The 21,243-nt window shown below is 36.2% G+C and overlaps 1 protein-coding gene and 1 long non-coding RNA gene across 2 annotated transcripts; one reads left to right on the top strand and one right to left on the bottom strand.

Moving 5' to 3' along the window:
• The first annotated feature begins 7,482 nt into the window (after window positions 1-7,482).
• On the top strand, window positions 7,483-16,220 carry LOC106417281 (wax ester synthase/diacylglycerol acyltransferase 7-like). Its single transcript, XM_048768011.1, has 5 exons — window positions 7,483-7,668; window positions 14,309-14,890; window positions 15,005-15,071; window positions 15,242-15,279; window positions 16,068-16,220. The coding sequence occupies exons 1-5, from the start codon at window positions 7,483-7,485 to the stop codon at window positions 16,218-16,220; spliced, it is 1,026 nt and encodes a 341-aa protein (XP_048623968.1).
• A 32-nt stretch (window positions 16,221-16,252) lies between these two features.
• Window positions 16,253-18,393, bottom strand: LOC106369545. The gene is made up of 5 exons (XR_007328877.1): window positions 17,718-18,393; window positions 17,540-17,606; window positions 17,045-17,440; window positions 16,789-16,927; window positions 16,253-16,713 (listed from the first exon to the last, which is right to left on the bottom strand). It is a non-coding gene; the product is annotated as an uncharacterized LOC106369545 (long non-coding RNA).
• Between the last annotated feature and the right edge of the window lie 2,850 nt (window positions 18,394-21,243).

Raw genomic sequence — 21,243 nt, forward strand, 5'->3', positions numbered from 1 at the left:
GCCATGGTTGATGCATTTCCTCTGCTTTTTTCTCTTTTCGATATAACACATAAATTCACATAGAAGAACCAAGGCCCGAGTTTTATAAGATATGGAAACAATAGCAAGATGGTTGCTTCAATCACGATATGCAACCCCCTTCCCAATCAAAGCCGTGCGAGCACTAACAGCTTCCCTAAGCGATACTATTTTTTTTTATGAATCTACAATAATAAAGCTACTGTAGTTTAGTGTAACAGAACCAAGAACAAATCATTTACCCATTTTTCAGGGGAAAAACAATTGTTTCCATATTTTGTTTGGTTTCTTTAAGAAACCATGCATGTTTTCATTCTAATATCTGTTTTTAGCTTTTTTTATTATCCATAGAACTACTAACGATGCTATGTTTATAAAGTTGTTTTATATAAGATCTAATTAAGAGAATAAATCATAAGAAAAGCTTAAAACTTTTTAAAAATAAATGCTCTTAAACCAATTTTTTTTACATCTAATTAAAAGAACAAATCATAATAAATGCTTAAAAACTTTAAAAAAATAGAACCAAGTTACAAAAAGAAAAAAATTAGATGCCCTACGCCAATGTTTATTTTTTCCTCGACTCTGCCCCCAATGAATCTCTATATATAGCTTTTCCTTTAGCGCATTCCTTATATACTAAAGCACAAGTCATTTGTGCAATCAGATTTTGACACATGTCAATTTTCTTTTTACAAAATTCAAAAAATTAAATTTTTACTACAATTTTCTGTAGACAAAAAATAACACGATTTTCCATTTCAAATATTTTGTAACTGCAAAAAAGTTCATATTTTCACTCAGATTATCATTATCACGTTTCATGATTAATTCATTAACTTCCATTGTCAACTGTTTTGTCTCTCACATAACATTCAAACAACAATTATTTTCCATATTTCTTCTTCTTCTTCTTCGAAAAACAAGAAGCAGAGCTTTTTTTTTTGCTAATAAATAAATCAGAACGCTGTTTCACAGAGTATTAATATAAGAAGCTGAAGTTATTTTCAACATGAAAAGATATTCAAACTTTTTTTTGAAAAATGTATACACATCTATATCTAAAATTATAAAAAGGATGAAACTCAGCTTTGGTTTCAGATGGTAAAATATTCTGAATTCAATTTTGATTTTTTTTTTTAATTTCAGGATTTTCTTTATTTTGTTTTGATCAATAACTTTACATGTTTTATGTTTATTTCTCGATTTATACTTTAAAAGTATTTACAAACTAAACTGAATGTTTCAATATTTATATACTATATTTTAATATTGGTATACATCTCACCTTTCTATAAAAACAATCTTTAAAACATATATGATATATACATTTCTCAAAAGAATCACAAAAACGATTTTAGTATTTCCAGCTACTCTATTGGAATATAGTAACTTCTAAGTTTATGTGTCAACTTATTACAGATTTATAAAATATGTGTCTAACATAATACTTTTTAAAAAAAACTGTTGACAGGCATTATAATTTTGTGATTATATAATTTATAATACATTAAAACTGACCCGTGCTTAACACGGGAGATAATACTAGTATTCTCTCTATTGTATAAGAGTGTCTCCTAAAAAAATTCTTTAACTTCAAATATAAAGTTTTTTGCTCTTCAAAAAGAAACTTTAAAATTTCAAATTTGGAGTTTTGAGAAGTGAAACTTTCACCACTCAAAACTTCAAATTGAAAGTTTCATCTTTTTATTTGCATTTTGCTCCTTATAATTAATTAGACTTCACATTTATGATTCTTACATATTTTCTTATTCATCGTTTTAAACCTTCAATTTTTATATATCATAAATATTTCAAATTTGTTCTTATATATTCAAATTTTACACATAAAATTAATAAAAGTTTTAAAATAATATTTCTAATATTTTAAACTAGAATTAGACAACAATAATATTACAAAAGAAACTTAATAAAAAACTTTTTAAAAAGATACATAAATACATAATTATTACAAAATTTAAATATTACAACAACACTAATAGTTTGGCAAATTTACTTGAGAACCTCCAAAATCTCTTAAATATTGTCCACAAAATTTTTGTGTAACCGAATATATGGAATAATGTGATATTTTGGTTGTAGTTAAATATTTATTATTTATTTCTATTTAAAATATGATTTTAGTGTAAGATTTTATTAATTAATATTACTGTAATATTTTTATATATGTACTAGTTATTTATAATTTTTTTTATAAATTTATACTAGTTAAAATAAATGTAAAGACTGTAGTGTAAAATACAAAAAAATTGAAATTAAATTTGAAGTTTTGCATTTGAAGAAAAATGAAACTTCAAATACAAAAATTTTCAAACTCTAAAATATAGAGTCGTCACGGAGATGTTCTAATTACAACATTCACTTATTATCAATAGACTAATAATTCCATATCACAATAAGTCTATCTTCGTGTTTGCATTTGTTTTGCCCTTCAGTCAAACTTGTATGTGCTTTTGACGTTGCATTTAATTATAATTAGGAGGTTAATGCTGCGGCATGTGCAATGATAATAAATATATTAAATTTTAAAAGTGAAAACTTAATGTATATTTTAATATACTACACTGGTTTTTTTTTTTAGATTTTAGCTATATGAGTAGAAAAAACCCATAAATTTAAGGGGCCCTAAATTTAAACACTTAATTATCTGTATTTGCCACCAATTAATAAATTCAAGTAAAATTCAAACATTTGATTATCTATGACATTTTGGCAATTCATTGGTATTGTTTTGTTTTGTTGTAAAAATGCACTTACAATTAATTGTGGTCGAATATAAAAATATCTAATAATTTTTTCCATTTCCTAAGTTGATAAGAATTTTTCAGTATTTATAATTATGTTACTAGTTTAAAATTATCATATGGTGATACATATAAGTTATTTTACATTTAACGAATTTCACAAAAAAAAATTCAAATTTCATAAATTAAATTGTCCATGTCTTAATAAAAACAGGTCATGTAATATTAATTTTTATAAAGTCATTTCATTGCTTTTATTGAAAATAGATGTGATGATGACACAAACAATTTTGAGAAAAAATGACTTCTTAAATAATGTTTTAGACATATTTTTGTCTTTACATTTATTTATAATGATCAAGTAATGTATGATACAAATTGTGGTTTCTATGTTGAATTAATAAAGTACAAGATTTTGATCCGCACTTTGAAAGCTCGGATTTATTTTTGGTATTAAGAGAATTCTTTTATATGAATTTCTATATAAGATATTGTATAGTTATGGGCATATTTATCCGGAACCGAAGAACCGAAAAACCAAAACTAAAACCAAACCGAAGTTCATAAATAACCAAATAGATCATTTATCTTTGGAACCAAAAAAACAAAAGCTTAACCACTATTAGACCTCAGCATCCATGGATAATTTTTTTAAACTTTGGAAAGCAATATTTAGGTACTTCGGTTTTTCGAGTAATTCAGTTTATAAATTATATTCTTAGGATATTTTTTTTAAATGGCGTCAAGAAAGCATTCTATTTGTACAAAATATTTAACTAATTTTAGTGGGAGACAATATGTATTTTATAGACGAATTTAAATATAAACATTGTTTTTATATCCGAGCCAGTTATGCAGTCAAACGGGTAAACGCAGTGATCTGCATATAAACTGTTTGGATTTAGTGAAAACCTGTTAATTAAAAATTCTATAGATCTATAAAATCTGCCATTAACCTGTGATATGACATTGGTCGACCCCATAAAATCCAGAAAAATCATCAGATTTTTTATAAAAATTTGATTAAACTTCTCATTTACTTTTTAATAGTACATAAGATTGAATAAAGTATTTGATAATAGTTTCACATTATAACAATCACGAAAGCTACGATTTTTTGATATGGTACATAATGGTTATATATAGTTTGTAAGTGTATATTTTCTTGTCGTAGTGATCATATAATTTTTAAGTTTGTATAATATGATCTATACGAAATGTGATGAGATTATATTATATTATAACGCATGATATAAACAGTGATTTTTTTATAGTTTAATTAATGTCCAATATGTTAACATAGTAATAATGGAATTTATTTAAACATTCAATAAAACAATAATGAATTTATTAAAATGTTATATGATATCATTTGGTTTGCTATAATAAAGGTTAGTTATAATATATGGTTGTATTTAATAGGTATGACTAAAAATGAATAGGTACAACAACCTTGCATAAGTATATTTTTTAAGAATCCATCTCTTTTAATAGTATAGATGTTGGGGTCAAAATCGGTAACGACGAAATCAATGTCGAAAAGTTCTCGAGAAACCTTCCTAAAAAGAAAATAAGAATACGGAAAACTAAATCTTCGTATTCTTAAGACTATTACCAGGGACCATTCAAACCATCGAACGAACAATTCCCGAGCATCGGAACAAACCAACCAGCATAGTCCGACCAATCGGAGAAGTTGGATTAGGCAAGGCCAACTCGCCCAACGACGAGTGGAATCAGTCTTGTCCATACTCGCCTTTGCCAAGTTGGATCTGTCCAGAACAATGTATTCTCGTCTCCAGAACTCCCCCCTTCAGGCCTCGGTCAAACTTTGTCTTGTTTCGTCTCAATCGGAGTTACCGTTGAAAGTTTACGGAAAAACGACAAAAGCTTATTTTTGCATATAAGTTCGGGTCAATCGTATAAAGACGATAATGGTTAACTTAACACCATTGTTATCTTCACTATATGATTTATTTGGATTATCTCGTAAAACCGGCATCGTACTGGAGGTTACTCTTCCGAAAAGAAATAGTAAAAACATTTTCGTTAAAAATGGCCCAAAGGGTCAAAACGCGACAAAAGGCCACTTACGATTTTTAACGAGAAACGGCCCGAAGTTGCTATGACAGTTTATCGAATATTCGAGAGAAGAGATAAATGTCAATTTTGAAGATAAATGTCAAGTTTGGAGATAAATGTCAATTTCAGATGTAAATGTTAAAGTTTCAAAGGATAATCATGAAGATCGGAAAAAATGAAATATTTTCGCCAAAGGTTGAACTCGACCCAGAAGCGAAAAAGGAAGGCACAAACCAACCTAGGAGGAGTATATAAGGGATTCAAAGGCGAGAGGTGGAAAAAGAGAATTTGGACACACAGAAAACTTAGCACTTAGAACGATTTAGGCAATTTTCTATTTTTGTTATCGAGCTGCGACTCAACTAAGTTTTCAAGTCTTAGGTGATTAGAACTAGGATATCGCCGACAGCTCTTATGGCCAAGGCTTTACCTGTTATAAAAGCTTATACGCAAATTCGGAATAAGATCTTCTTTGCTCTCTTTTCAATTCTATCAATTTAATACATAGTCTATTTTTCGTTTCCTGATTGCTTGGCATGTGGTTTAACAGATATCCGGGACCTCTGGGAAATTTAGAGTTTCCTATCTTTCCTAATTTAACGGAAATCGACAGTGCGAATTTCAGTTCCCACAGTTTGGCGCTAGAAGGAGGAGGGGTACGGATCAAATCTAACTCTCAGCCGCAGACGCTCGATCAGACATGGCAACAGACAACCCACAAACTCATATTGATGGAGATATCAACGACAACGAGAACGTTGGCACCACTCCAGCAGTGAACGTGTCTGCGGTCAACGCTAATGCTAACACCGCAGCGTTCGAGGAGATGTTCACCGCCTTCAAAAAGAAGTTGGAGGACCAGGAAAAGCTCATAGTCCTTTCGCCAAACAGGTCGAAACCCTAACAGCGAGAACCAAAGGCATCCTCCCCCGTGGAGCTACGAAGCTTTGCGGAAGAAGACTTGATTTTACGACTCCGCTCGACAGACCGGGGAGCACACAGGATAACCCTACAGGAGAATACCCTGGCGAGATAACCTATGCTTTGACTCGGAAAAACTCGGAAAACCTTCCACGCCGTGCAGGAAACGGAGGAGTACGAGGTCGAACGAGTTAACTTGGAGTCCAGCAATCAGTCCGATCATTCTAACGACGACCAGGAGCCGCACAAATCGGCTAGATTTTTCGTCCGAGAAACCCATGACAGAAGAAGAGGAAAACACCTTCTGGGTCGAACAAGAAAAACTCGCCGAGGAACATGCTCAAATCACTCACAGCAAACACCGACAAACTCGGGAAGCCGCTGATGGTTATCTCGACAAAATCCGCGATCTCCGTGATTACATCACGAAAACGGCTGAGGAAGTGAAGGCGGTGAAATCTCAAATTCACCACGCTACCAGTGCCGCAGTTGAGATTGACAGGCTCCTCGAGGAAGCTCAAAAGACTCCCTTCACCGCTCGCATTACCGAGACAAAGGTCTCAGAACCTGGAAAAAATAAGATCCCTAACTACGTTGGTACCACCGATCCTAAGGCGCATCTGCAGACCTTTCAGATCGCCATGGGGAAGGCCAAGCTAAAGGAAAACAAAAGAGACGCTGGCCATCGCCGCCTCTTCATCGAAAATCTCTAGGGAGCAGCGCTCGAGTGGTTTTCCCACCTTAGGCGAAATTTCATCAGAAGTTTCCGTCAACTCGCTTCGGAATTTCTCAAACAATACTCTATGTTCATATATAGAGAAACTTCTGACGTCGATTTCTGGAGCCTTACCCAGAAGGAGACACTCTGGTACAAGTCAAAATTCTGAAAGTGGATAACTCTCGGCAAGCCGTGGACAATCCAAGATGCCCTCCATAAGGCAGATTACATCACCATCGAAGAAGAGATGAAAGTTCTGTCGCGAAAACATAAGTCGACAGAAACATCCTCGAAAGATGCGGCATCAGATCAGCAATCTAAGAAGGGGAACTCTCTTAACGACAAGTACGCCCATCACGAGGGAGATGAACTCCAGGGGGCGCATAACTATGCCATTAACTCCGAACAAGGAAGGACGTCAGGAAATACGTGGACTCAAAATTCGGGATACAATGACTTCGTCTTCTACGGGTTTCACCAGACACGAGGACACTCGGCCGTGAACTGCAAAGTACTAGGCGCGAGGTTAGCCGCAAAATTACTCGTAGGAGAAATCTCTGAAGTCACCGGTATCAAGGATCTCATCGGCGATTCCAATCGCCCACCTAAAACTGATAGAACCCCAGAGAATCCTTCTCAAGGGAATCAATCAGGCGAAAAACGTAGAAGAAGGCAGGACTACAAAGAAAACGACAATAATCATCGCAGAGTGAACATGATCATCGGCGGATCGCAAAACTGCCATGACACTGAAACAAGCGCGAACTGGCCGGCCACGTCTCTGCCCTGCGACGTACTAAACGACGCGATCACCTTCGAGGAGGAAGAGACTGGCGGAATCGACCAGCCCCATTGTGAACCGCTCGTTATTGATCTCGTAATCAAGGATCTCGAGGTCATAAGGATCCTAGTCGACACAGGAAGCACAGTGAAGTACCAACGCCGAAACCGCTGACCGGGTTCTCCGGTATAACGTCAATGACGCTCGACTCGATTAAGCTCCCGGCGATGGCGAAAGAAATCACGAAAATCATTGACTTCGCGGTGGTAGACCTCCCTGCCATCTACAACGTGATCATGGGAATGCCTTTGATAAACTCCATGAAGGCAGTATCATCAACACATCACCTAGGCATCAAATTCCCGACTCCCAACGGAATTGCTGTAATCTGGGGATGCCAAAAACAGTCGCGACTTTGCTTCCTAGCCGAACACAAACTACGACAAGACACGATGACCTCTATGGTCAAACCGAAATGAACGAATACAGCTCAGCTAACATCTGAAAAAGCTTCGAAGAAGAATGATCCAAATCATTCACTCAGGCAACGGCCGCGGAAAACATGAAAATTCCCGAGTCATCGCTTCATACATCCCAGAGAAATCAAATCCGAAAGAAATCGTCAATCCAGTAACAGTCACCGCGACTAATATGTCCGACGCAATCTCGCCAAACGAGTAAGAAACACTCACGACACAAACTGAACTACGAGATGGCTTGATCCCCGAAAGGAGTACGTAGGCAACTCGTCACAAGACGAGTTCAGCTATCCCCCTCTCTAAAAGGGGGGAGGGGAGTGGGTACGTATACATATACTCGTATACTCCCACATTTTTAAAAATTTTATTATAATAAGAAAAACTCAATATGATTTCCTATAAAATCTCGCAACTCACTTTACCGTATCTTGTAAATAGCTTTTGGCCACGATAGCAGTCGGCGATTCGCTTAAAAATGCTTATGTACAAAGCAAAATCGTATGGCCCGGACACGGGAATTATACGAATTCAGCCTATCAAATCTCAGATACTTTCAAAGAACCTCGCAGACCACATAAAAACATTCGCAACACAAATTATTCCAAGAGACCCACAAACTTCTCGTCTAGAGAAGCAATACCTTAGAAAACACGATTCCTAACAAATTATTTCGGCCACGAGGTCAAAATCTTCATTCGGACCTTGTCCTCAAGAAACGTAAAAATCATTTTGCGCAAAGGAAAAAACGTATTTTTAGAAAAGTGAGACGTCGTAAAAACTTCTGAAGGTATATTTCCAAGACATCAAATAAATCTCTAAAACAGTCCATTTTCGACTATAAACTAACAAAGTTCGTTGATTGGCCCCGACGAATACTTTAGCCGTCTTAAACAAACATAAACCGACCTTCCTCTTCGCAGAAATGGTCACTCGTACATCCGACAAGGATAAATAGTGCGCTATAAAAAAAATTCAGAATTTTTGGTCAGCACTTCCGAGACTTAGAAACTGTCATCGGAGAGATACTCGATTTATACCAGACAAGTTGAATAAGCCAAGAACCTATCGTGGACTTTAAATCAGTACGAATCAGGTTGAGATCGCATACGGGAATATGTAAGACGAAGTAGTCATCGCACACCCTAAAATATATGGTAAACCTAGGTCTTACTCTATTCCCAGCACATTGGTCTTTAACATCTCAAAGCATAGTATTTGACGATACGAGATCCCAAAAGTTGTCTCTTTGTATATTCTACGTTCACGAATCTTCGTAAAATTGAAAAAAAAATCGAATTTCTTCGCCCAAGACGAACAGCGAATACGACGATCTATCAAAATAGTTAGGTATGAGATGACAACTCACATTCTTCCCTCTACAACTACGAAAACATACAAACTCTTTAAACATAAATATCGTAGTTCATTATATGAAAAAGTCGCCCGGCGGCAGGGATTCAAAGCCACATACGGCCAGTCCCGATAACATAGAAACATGGCCACACTCTGCCAAAAATAAACATAAATCCTCCGGTAAGAATCATGCGCAGCACCGGATTATCCCAGACCACTGCTCCGTCCCTGTGCGTGAAAACCGGACAGGATGGGATCTTCTACAGACAGCTCGGCATCTTCCTCGATTGAAGGACCAGATCGCGGTCGGTAAAGCGCCACTGCTGCACAGACTCTTGCCGAAGTAAAGTAACCCCAGAAAACCGGACCTCCACGTAGGACGTTTCAAACAGCAAATAAATCCTCCGGTAACGAAGGAATGGGGTCGTAAACTGAAAGGCAAACGTAAAGTTAAATACTAACAATAATGGAATAGTAAAACGATCTGCCTCATTACCTCTCCTTCCCCACGATCGCCTGAAAACAGGAAGACACTCTTCGGAATTCGAGGCTTCGTCCAGGCGAACAAAAAAGAAGTAGTCCTTCCAGCCGCGATCGTTTGTAGCAAAGCCTTTGCCTATCGCCATCCAAGGACGCAGCCAGAAATCGTACAAATTTTCAACTCTCGTCCGATACAAACAAAATAAACTCTCAAGATAGTCGGCGGTGAGATCCACTCCCCGCTCATAGCCCAGAACTAGCATCCCGACAATATGCTTTAGACCAAGTGGAGAAATCTGGCTTATCGAAACACCAGAACGATCCAGAATCTCCACTATAGCTGGCGGGATAGGAAATCACAAACGACTACGCAGCAAATGCGCTTCGTACAAAGTGAAATATCCTCGAGGAGGATTATCAGCCCTCTCTCCCTCACAAGGCAGGCGAAATACAACATTCGTCGGAACTTGACAAAAGCTGTGCCTGCCAGCGATTATCTCGGCAAAAGGTCGAATGGGACACCATAGCTCGGGAGGAGGAATCTCTCTATTACATGTGGCGATCTAATATGCTTCAGATTCATCAGGATCCACGGAATGTGCAACAAACTCGATCTCCGGAACGACTTCATCACCATGGATTCGAGAATTCTCGGGATCAAAACACGAAGACAAAGCTCTCTCTGAAGTTCCTTGATCAAAAGACATTATCAAGAACAAAGGGAGACAAAGGGAAAGAGAGGGAAAAAAAAAATTTCTATCTTAAGAGATTCTTGTGGAAATGAGCAAGTAAAGAATTTGAAAACTTACACCACATACTTATAGGAAAATAAAATCTACTATTGAACCTCGGACTTTCGGCCATTGATTCTGCCCAACTTGCCTAACCTACCTAACCGCACGCAAGAATCGAGCTCGAAACTTGCGAGCTGTGGGGCTAACTGTTGGAGTCAAAATCAATGTCGAAAAGTTCTCGAGAAACCTTCCTAAAAAGAAAATAAGAATACGGAAAACCTTCCTAAAAAGAAAATAAGAATACGGAAAACTAAAACTTGGTATTCTTAAGACTAAAACCCGACAAGGGACCATTCAAACCGTCGAACGAACAATTCCCAAACATCGGAACAACCAAACCAGCATCGTCCGACCCATCGTAGAAGTTGGATTAGCCAAGGCCAATTCGCCCAACGGCGAGTTGGATTGTCCGATCCAACTCGCCGTTGGGTGTGTTGAAAGTGGTTTATCTAACTCGCCCAACGGTGAGTTTGATCAGTCTTGTCCAGACTCGCCTTTGCCGAGTTGGATCATCTCGTAAAACTGGCGTCGTACTGGGGGTTACTCTTCCGAAAAAAATCATAAAAACGTTTTCGTCGAAAAACGGACCAAAGGATCTAGAATGCGGCAAAAGCCCACTTACGATTTTTAACGAGAAATTGGCCCGAAGTTGCTATGACAGTTTATTGAATATTCGCGAGAAAAGATAAATAGATAAATGTCAAGTTTGGAGATAAATGTCAATTCCTGAGGAAAATGTTAAAGTTTCAAAGAATAATCATGAAAATTGGGAAAAATGGATTTTTTCCGCCGAAGGATGAACTCGACACAGAAGCGAAAAAGGAAAGCCCAAACCGACCTAGGAGGAGTATATAAGGGATGCGAAGGCAAGAGGCGCAAAAAGAGAATTTGGACACACATAAAACTTAGCACTTAGAGCGATTTATGCAATTTTCCGTTTTTGTTATCGAGCTGCAACTCAACTAGGTTTTCAAGTATTAGGTTGTTAGAACTAGGATTTCGCCGACAGCTCTTACGGCCAAGATTTTACCTGTTGTAAACGCTTATACGCAAATTCAGAATAAGATTTTCTTTGCTCTCTTTTCGTTTCTATCAATTTAATACATAGTTTGTTTTTCGTGTTCTAATTGTTTGGCGTATGGTTTAGCATATATCAGAGACCTCTGGGAAATTTAGGGTTTCTTATCTTTCCTAATTTGACGGAAATTGACAGTGCGAATTTTGGTTCTCACAATAGATATCTTATATAAATCTATACTATTAAAAGGGAAGGATTATTTCAAATATACCTTTGAAAGGTTGATGCATCTATTCATTATATTTTGGTCTTGCCTTTATTTTCTCTAACAATCAAAACAATAAAAACATGATATACCTTTTGGAAATATCGTTGGTTTTTTTTCAATATTATATTTTTTTGCCATTATCATTTATTTATTCATCTAAAAATTATGAAATGTATTTTTTGGTATTGTAATATCAGTGAAATATATGTATCTCATTCTAACACGTAAATGTGAAATATTCAAAGCATATTATTCAATTTATGTTCCTTATATATGTGACATAATTTATTGACCGATTGAGCATATATTCATAATTTAATTTTAATCACTTTTCGATCATGTTATTAAACCGTAAAATACTAAAATTTACATTTTATATAATTATAAAATTCTAGGCCTTCTTATGTGTATTTATACTAAATTTTATACACTTATGATTTTTTAGGTTTTATCAGATTTTTAATAAATCATTTTTTAAAATCCAAATTTTGTAAAAATATATAAGTTGGTAGAACCTCTGATAGAATGCTACATGAAGAACATATGCCAATCCATATTATATATGGCTATAGGGTTTATCAGTTCGACCACGGATCATGATCGGATAAAAACACTGCTTATAATTCGTCTATAAACCACATATGTATCCCTACTAAAAGGAATTAAACAATTTGTAAAAATAGAATACTTTTTTGCACTATTTAAATGTAGATGGACTGTTAGTCTTTAGCATTATGTTTTGGTTTGAGTATTTTGAGTTTTGGTGTTTTGGTTCTCGAAATTTAGGACAATTATTCACAAAGTTTGGTTTGGTTTGATTTTAGTTGTGTTATTTTATTTTCTTTTATTTGGTTCATTAGCAAAGTTGAGAATCGCCTAATATGCAAAAAATAAACTCGGTCCAATTAAGTTATGGTTTGATTCTGGTTTTCCAGATAATTACAAATTTATAGGTAAAAATATTGGATACTTTGGGATTGTCAGTTTAAATATCATGTAATTTCGGTTGTTCGGATAAAAATCTCAGATAATTTGAATAATTTTAATAATTTAAAGATTTTTTTGGGTAATTCGGTTTATATATAGTATTTTAAAAATATATGGTTATTTAGAAATTAAAAGTAATTAATATTAGTAAGTATAGAATTTGTATTTTAAAAATTCACTTACCCTTTTGGTTCTCCGTTACTTATGAAATTCAATTTATTTTTAGTTTCAAGATTTTCAGTTTGGTACAATTTAGTTCGTGGTTCCGAATAAATGTGATTGGATCTATACAATATATTATATCGAAATACATTTAAAATATTTTTTTAATGTCAAAACAAACCCGCGCTTTCCAAGCTTGGATCAAAATCTAGTGTGCTCCCTCCGGATACGAATGTAAGATGTTGTAGCTTTTTTTCTTGTATACTAATGTAAGATATTTTGAGGTTTAACTAATGCATTTTGGTTTTATAAAAATGAAACTTCCAAGAATATATATTTATCTGTGCAAAAGTGATAAATGTATATGGGTAAAAGAAATTTCAAAGTCAAACTATTAATGACTATTGCATGAAATTAAATTATTAAGATAACAAAAATTATTATTCTGTGATTCTTGTGTATATGTAAACAATCGATCAAACAGCGATGATCAGTTACAGTTTACAGTATTCCATTATGTTCTAAAAATTAAAAACTCCAATAAAATTATTAAAAATAGAGAATAATTCTTGATTTATCCAAAAAAGAGAATATTTCTTGACATGTATTAGTAGCAAATTATTAGAAGTAATATGTAGATATATATCAACAATACAAAATAAATAATTAACTAAAAATAAGGAAACAAAATATACCTGAATTCATAAAAGAATGATTTTCCAGTTCTTCATCAAATTGAATAATTGCACCATCATCCGATGTAGTTGAATTTCTTGGTGGACTTTTATTCAAATCAAACAAAGCTTCTCTTTCATTATTTTGAAATGGTAAATTTAAATCAAATCTGTGAAAGCCATTGATAAGTTTTAATTTGCATCAATCCATATTGCTAATATATATAGAAGATTAGTGAAATACTCTTTTGGTTTTGGCTCCATTCTAAATTGGTTTTCGTTAAAAATGTGGCTCCAAAACTAAAAAATTTCCAAAGTGTAAAGTGTCTTTTGAGTAACCAAATTTATCTTGAAAAACAAACACATCTAGTAATAGCAAATAATTATCTGGTCGGGTACATGCAACTTGTCTTTACTAGGGAATTTATTTGTCGTAGGTTATGCATTAAAACTCATTGTAGTGACAAAATTAATAGCAAATAATTATTGTCTTAACATGTGTGAAATACTTAAAATATCGTAAATTTAAATCCAGAGGGAGTAAACGAGAGCAGTATTCAAAGTTTGAAATTAAACAAAATCTTCTCTCGAATTGTACTGAAACTTTTATTTTATGGGTGATGATATTATAGTATTTGTGAAAAACATAAAATCGTATATTCCCTCTCGAATGTTGCGGTCAATTTCGTCGGCATTTCCCTTTTCAAATATAAAGAATACACGTTAACTAGTGTACCTGCGTTTTAAACATTTTGTCGCCTGATAATTCCTACAATTTCTCTTGGCTTCCGGTGAGCTAACGTCACAGGCTGAGGATGGTGCAAGATGGATCAAAACCCTAGTCAATGTAGAAGATCATGTATTCGTACCAGACATAGACCCTGACGAAATTGGTGACCAAGGAAACAAATTCGTAGAGGACTACATTTCACGACTTACAATGCTTCCTCTTGATAGATCAAGACCCTTGTGGGATATCCACATCCTCAACGTCAAAACATCTGATGCAGAAGCAGCCGGTCTCATAAGATCTCACCATTCGTTGGGAGATGGAATGTCACGTATGTCTCTCATTTTGGCGTGTACTCATAAATCATCAGACCCTGAAGCGCTTCCTACTATTCCTATCCTTAAACGACGTGAAAACGTGTCACACGGCCTTAGAAACACAGGCTGGTTCTTAAGCTCGATGTTTGCCATTTATGCCACAGTGAGATTGATTTGGAATACCATTGTAGATCTTCTGTTACTCTTGGCTACGGTGTTGTTTCTGAAGGATACAGAGACGTCTCTAAAAGGTGGTGCAGAAGCCGAGAGCAATGCGAAGAGATTTTCTCATCGAATTGTTTCTTTAAATGACGTAAGCCTTATAAAAGACATCATGGACATGGTAATTAAGTTTAGATAGTTTCGGTTTGAATACTTACTATAATTTCTTAAAGACAACACTTTCACAAACAAATTAAGTGTTTTTCTTGTTTCCTGATCTTGTGACCATCTCTAGACTATCAACGATGTTTTACTTGGAGTTACGCAAGCTGCTCTCTCGCGCTATCTAAACGTAGCACATGGTAAATATCGACTTGCAATAAAAACATATTACATGTGATTTATATGTCTTAATGTTTATTTTGGATTTACGTGTTGCTTCTTGACCTAATAAAAGACAAGACGAATGGGAATGCTGGAACATCAAGACCGCTTCTAAATAATATTCCATGTAATGTACGAATTCGTGCAGGAATTTTGGTAAACCTAAGGTCGGAAATTGGAGTCCAGGTTAGAAACATGCACCTTTGAATACACTGTATACACCATTGTTCAAAGATATAGAAAAAATACATGTATTGTGACACGAGGCAATTATGATTGAAGCCATTGGCAGATATGATGGCAAAAGATTCTAAATGCAGATGGGGAAACCTTATCAACATAGTTGTTTTACCACTGTCGATTGGTCCAGAAACTGATCCATTGGTCTATCTATAGAAAGCTAAATCCACGATGGATCAAAAGAAAAACTCTCTTCATGCTCCTATACTTTATTTGATTATGAGCTTCATAGTTAGTGTGTTTGGTGCAAGGTATATAAAAATGATCGTTATACTCGATTTCTTTCCGCTGTGAGAAAGTGGGGAACTTATAACATAAGAGCAGGATTAACCCGGGATTCTTAGGATGTAGTTCTTAGCGGAAGTTAAGAAACTGTTTCTTAACTTTTTTAGTTAAAAGTTAAGAAACAGTTTCTTAACTTCCGCTAAGAACTCCATTCTAAGAACCCCGGGTTAATCATGGTCTAAGACTCTTATCATTTTAGATAAGAGCAGCATTGTTCAATCGATTATTATTAAGCACAACGGCATTCATTTCAAACGTCAATGGCCCAACCGAAGAAATCAGTTTACATGGCCATCCAATCGCTTATATCGCTCCTAGCGTCTATGGACACGCACAAGTATGTAAAGAGCCAAAGAACTACTTGATAATATTTAACTTAGTCCAACCTTTTTCTTCTTAATAATTTTCTTTGTTTTTGTTCTTAATAAATTTATGTTTGTGTTTGACAGGCATTGCTTATCCATTTCCAAAGTTACGCGGACAAGATGGTAATCTCGATAGCGGTTGACCCTACAATCATACCAGATTCGCACAAGCTATGTGATGCAATGGAGGAGTCTTTGAAATCTATGAAAATTGCTCTTTTAGGAAAAGGCTACTGATTAACGAACAAGTGAATAATATGTGTAATTAAGTAGTCTTTGTTTTGTGGAAAAAGATGATGTTCTTAAAAAGCCTTCAATGTCAATTCTTCGAAGTTATTTTCAAATCTTATTTCATATGTGTAATCCACACCCAACTAAACTAAAGTAATTTAATTCTTACTTTGACCATAGTGGATAATCTGCTTTATATAAACTTGATATCTTACTGTTAGATGCTCTATCATAGTAACTTAGTACATATTGAGAGTAACAATGAAGGAACGGTAGTACATATAAGAAACCGATGATACGATATAATAATGATACAATAGAAGAGCTTTCTTTAAACCTCCATCTCATATAACCCTCTTTCTAAGACAGAGGATTTGATTAACTTGAGAGACTCCACCAAATTATCACACATCTTGTGAGGGTTAGGAATGACTATTGGATCGGCTGTTACTGATATTATGACCTTGTTTGCATAACTTTGGAAATGTATAGTAAGAGCCTTTACACATACAAAAACATAATCAGCAAAATCATTTCGCACACATATAATGAATATATATAAGCGCAGACTTACATGTGGGTGGCCAAAAACACTAGGGGCGATATAAGACAACGGATGGCCGTGAAAAGTAATTTCTTCCTTTTGGACCGACAACATTCGAGAATGTCAATGTTGTGCTATGGATCACTTTCCTTACAAGAACTACACTTGCCTGTATTTTCAATTTGGTTCTCCATTAAATAATACTCATGTACTTTCAATAAACAAAGCATATACATGATTAACCTTAGAGTATATATATGTAATATATTAGCAACTTAGTTCTTACCTTGAGCCCAAGAACTTTTAGTATCAGCTTAAAGAACGCCATAGAGAATACAGCCTCAAGGGAATGCTTTTTGCGATCAACGGTGACTTTAGCTCGGCGCAAGTATTCTAGAGGGTCAGTCTCCAGCCCGATTGAGAATGGTAGGAGGATGTAACCGAAGAGGTTTCCCCATCTGCATTTCGATTTCTTGGCCATCATATCCGCTAGAGCCTATTTTGCATCATCGTAACAATAATGAAATCACACAATCAGCTTAAAAATATTTGATTTCAAACACACTTAAGATTAAACATTTTGTTACCTCAATTCCTGCGTTTGGTCTCACGTTAATCATAATTGCTGAACGAAGTCGGATTCTCCTCATCAACTCTTTGAATTTCGGTGTTGCTTCTTGATCTACTTTGTAAAACAGATGACAAGAGTTTCTTTAGATGAGTGTGAGCACTACACTGTACTATGTACAACACTATCATGTAAAATAATCAAAACTTTTACCATATCTTCGACTAAGATACCGAGAAAGTCCGGCTTGTGTTACGCCAGGAAGAACATCGTTTACCGTCTAACAAAATAGATTTAAAACTAAAAATGTCAGCAAATATACATTTTTTTTATGTCAGCAAAATATACATATTTCAAAATATTCTTTAAATTGGGAATAAAACAAAATTACCATGTTCATTGCGTTTTTCACCAGCTTAACATCGTCAAAACTGATAATCCGGTGGACGAACCTCTTAGGTTTAAGTTCACAACCGGGTTTCGCTAAGAGAGGAGTCTCCGTATCCCTCAAGAAACAAATTGTTAGAGCAAACATTAAGACATCAACAAAAGTCTTGAAGACCAATCTTAGGATGAACCAAAGCCCTACAAATAACCACCAAATCTTGTTAAAGAAACCACTGTAGCAGGTCGGTCCAAACTGTTTTTTTCTGGACGGCGACAGTGGGCAAAGCCTCAGGGTCTGATGTTTTACGGGTGCAAGCGAGGAAAAGAGACATGAGAGACATTCCATCACCCAAAGAATGATGGATCTTCAGAAGGCCAATGGACTCAGCGTTTGATGTTTTGAGGCAGAGTAAGTGAATTTCCCATAATGGTTTAGATAAATCCATAGGAACGGTCGTTAGATTTGAGATATAGTCTTCAACATACTGATAGGGATTTTCAATGTCGGGGTCTATATCAGGAACAATCACATGCTCTTCTACTCTAACTTTTGTCCGAACCCAACTCGGTTGCCCTTTCTTCCCATTTTTCATCTCCTGAACTCATACAAAATAAACATAAATAAATATTAAAATATGATTTCATATATAAGAAAATCCATGATTTTTAAATTTTCCTTTTTATGACTAATATATTCCAAAAAGGTAATATATATATATATATATATTTTTTTTTAACACTGAATATATCATAATATTGAGGTCCAAAAGGACAAGTTTGGGAGCACCCCTGAGTTATAACACGAAGAAATAGAGAAGACAGAGGTACTAAAAAAAAAAAAAAGAAGACGACATAAGAAGAAAAAGGGTGGAGGTACCAGTAGGTACTTATAAGAGCTTAATGCTCAATACTATCAGAAAAGGTTATGAAGGACTTGAGGCAGAAGCCAGTAACCTTAGATCCCTTTATCTTTACCGCACCAGAAGACATGTGTTTGACGCATCCTCTTGTAACATCTGATGGAGCCAACGGGGACCTCCTGAGGCGACATACGATTGTGTACGTATACCGACCACGACGCTCTCTGCTATAGACTTAGCAACTCTGTTTTTAAGGTCGGAAACATGAGAGATCGTCCATTTTTCAAAGCGATGTAGAAGCTCCAGTTTCTTCAGAATCAGAGGTGAGAGCTCAAGAAACCTGAGAGGATTCAACAAAGCTTGGCGTACTTCAACAGATGAGGCTTCAAACAGTATTTTCTTGTAACGCAAGTCACCCATTGCTTGAACAGCCCATAGTAAAGATTTCAAATCTGACTCCATTTTGGAGGAGGAGCCGGTAAGGGCTTGACGACTATGTTGTAGGGGTTGGCCGTGATCATCTCTTAAGATCCAACTGGAGCCATTCACCGGACCAGCATCAACCCAAGCCATTCCCACATTGCACTTGACCATCTCGGAAGGAGGTTTTTCCCATGCATCTACAGAAGAGTTTGTAGATTCCAGTGCCATGTGTGTAGCTTGGTCTGGTTGTTGAGCCTGAGTCCAAATCTCTGCCTCTTCTAAGGCTTTAGCTAAGATAGAATGTGGCGTAAACCTGCTTTTTTCAAACACTAGGGAATTTCTCCCTTTCCAGAGATGCCACAGGATCCATGGAAAGGCTTTTAGGTTATCTTGATCATTCCGCTGTTTCTTAGTTCCTGCTACCAAGTAATGAAGGTTCAGAAAAACAGAAGATTGGGAGAAACCTGCTGGCGGGGAATGAATTCCTGCCAAACGCCAAGCTTCTACTGCAGTGGGACAAGTAAACATGACATGGCATATCGTCTCCGATGCTTGACCACATGCAAGGCAGGTTGTATTATTGTGTAAGCCTCTTGACTGAAGTCGTTCAGCTACAGCCAACGCACCTGATAATGCTCTCCACAAAAAGTGTCTGATCTTAGGAGTTGTCTTGAGTTTCCAAATGCTCTTCCATAACTGTTTTTCCACTGGTGGGAGGGGACGATACGCTGGCGACTTCGTCTTATGGAGAGTAGACAACGTTCTATAGGCACTCTGAGTTGTATAACAGCCGGTCTTAGTGAAACCCCATATATCCGAATCATGGCCGGTTTGAGACGGCTTGATCTTCAGGATTTGTAAGGCGTCTTCCTCAGTGAAGGTATCGAACAGTTTTTGAGCATTCCAAACCCTTGAGTTTGGGAACCAGAGGTCGCTAACTTTCAGTGTGAGGTCAACAACACTGTCCTGTTTATACATAGGGGGCCGATCTTCCTTCTCCAACAACCAATTCGATGTCCAGACATTAGACTGATCACCATTGCCAACAACCCGGAGCAGTCCTGAGTTCAAGGCCTCTCTTCCATGAAGGATACTACGCCAAATGAAAGAAGGCCGTGAGCCTAGACTAGCTTCAAGGAAAGACGAATTTTTAAAGTAACGACTCTTCAAAATTCTAGCCATTAGGGAGTTAGATTGCGAAAACACTCGCCATGCTTGTTTTCCAAGAAGCGCTTGGTTAAAACGACCGATATCATGAAAGCCAAGACCCCCATCTTCTTTACTTCTGCAGAGTGTGTCCCACGCTACCCAAGTCATTTTCCTCCTAGAACCTCCATTGCTCCACCAGAAATCTCTCATTGCAGATGTGAGTTTAGCACAGAGATCCTTAGGGAGCTGATACACTGACATTGCATAGACTGGTAAGGCTAGCCCAATAGATTTTAATAAAATTTCTTTTCCTCCCTGAGAAAGAGTTCGCGCAAACCAGCCTTGCAGTCGATGTTGAAGTTTTTCACGGATGTAGTTCAAAATGAGTTTCTTTGATCCTTTGAACACTTCAGGGAGGCCAAGATAGGTCCCTTCTCCTCCTTCCTTGTCGATCCGAAGAATAAGTTTGATGTCAGCTTTCATTCCTTCATCTACTCTGTCACCAAAGATTATCGATGACTTGGAAAGGTTGATCTGTTGTCCTGGAGCATCTCCATATAGCTTCAAACACCGCATAATCTCAATGCTCTCCATCAGATCCGCTTTGCACATCAATAAGCTATCATCAGCAAATAAAAGGTGGTGTACTGCCGGTCCATGTTTATCAAGTTTGATGCCATGCAGACGCCCTTTTTCTTCAGCTTTATTTAAAACACTAACAAGTGCTTCTGCAGCCATAATGAAGATGAATGGCGACATAGGGTCACCCTGTCGTATCCCCCTCTCTGGTCTGAGAAAACCATGTGTCCTTCCATTCAGTATGATTGTATAAGACACTGTAGAAATACATGTCATCACCCAACAAACCCATTTACGGTCGAATCCCATTTTTTCCATCAGGGTTTCCAAGAAATTCCACTCCACACGATCGTACGCTTTCGACATGTCTGTCTTGACAACCATGAACTGCTCACTAATAGTTTTCTTGGTACGCAAGCCATGGATCATCTCGTGAGCCACCACGATGTTATCCGAGATCAAGCGGCCAGCAACAAAAGCTCCCTGTGTATCTGATATGATGTCGTCCATGATTGGTTT

The sequence above is a fragment of the Brassica napus genome, chromosome C9 (genome assembly GCF_020379485.1).
Source record: "Brassica napus cultivar Da-Ae chromosome C9, Da-Ae, whole genome shotgun sequence".
Classification (NCBI taxonomy): Eukaryota; Viridiplantae; Streptophyta; class Magnoliopsida; order Brassicales; family Brassicaceae; genus Brassica; species Brassica napus.

Excerpts from the sequence above, each read along its gene's own strand:
- LOC106417281 (XM_048768011.1), top strand. The coding sequence starts at position 7,483 with ATGACGCTCGACTCGATTAAGCTCCCGGCGATGGCGAAAGAAATCACG. Across the intron at positions 7,669-14,308 it reads CGACTCCCAACGGAATTGCT|GCTGAGGATGGTGCAAGATG; the intron begins GTAATCTGGGGA and ends CTAACGTCACAG. Across the intron at positions 14,891-15,004 it reads TAAAAGACATCATGGACATG|ACTATCAACGATGTTTTACT; the intron begins GTAATTAAGTTT and ends GACCATCTCTAG.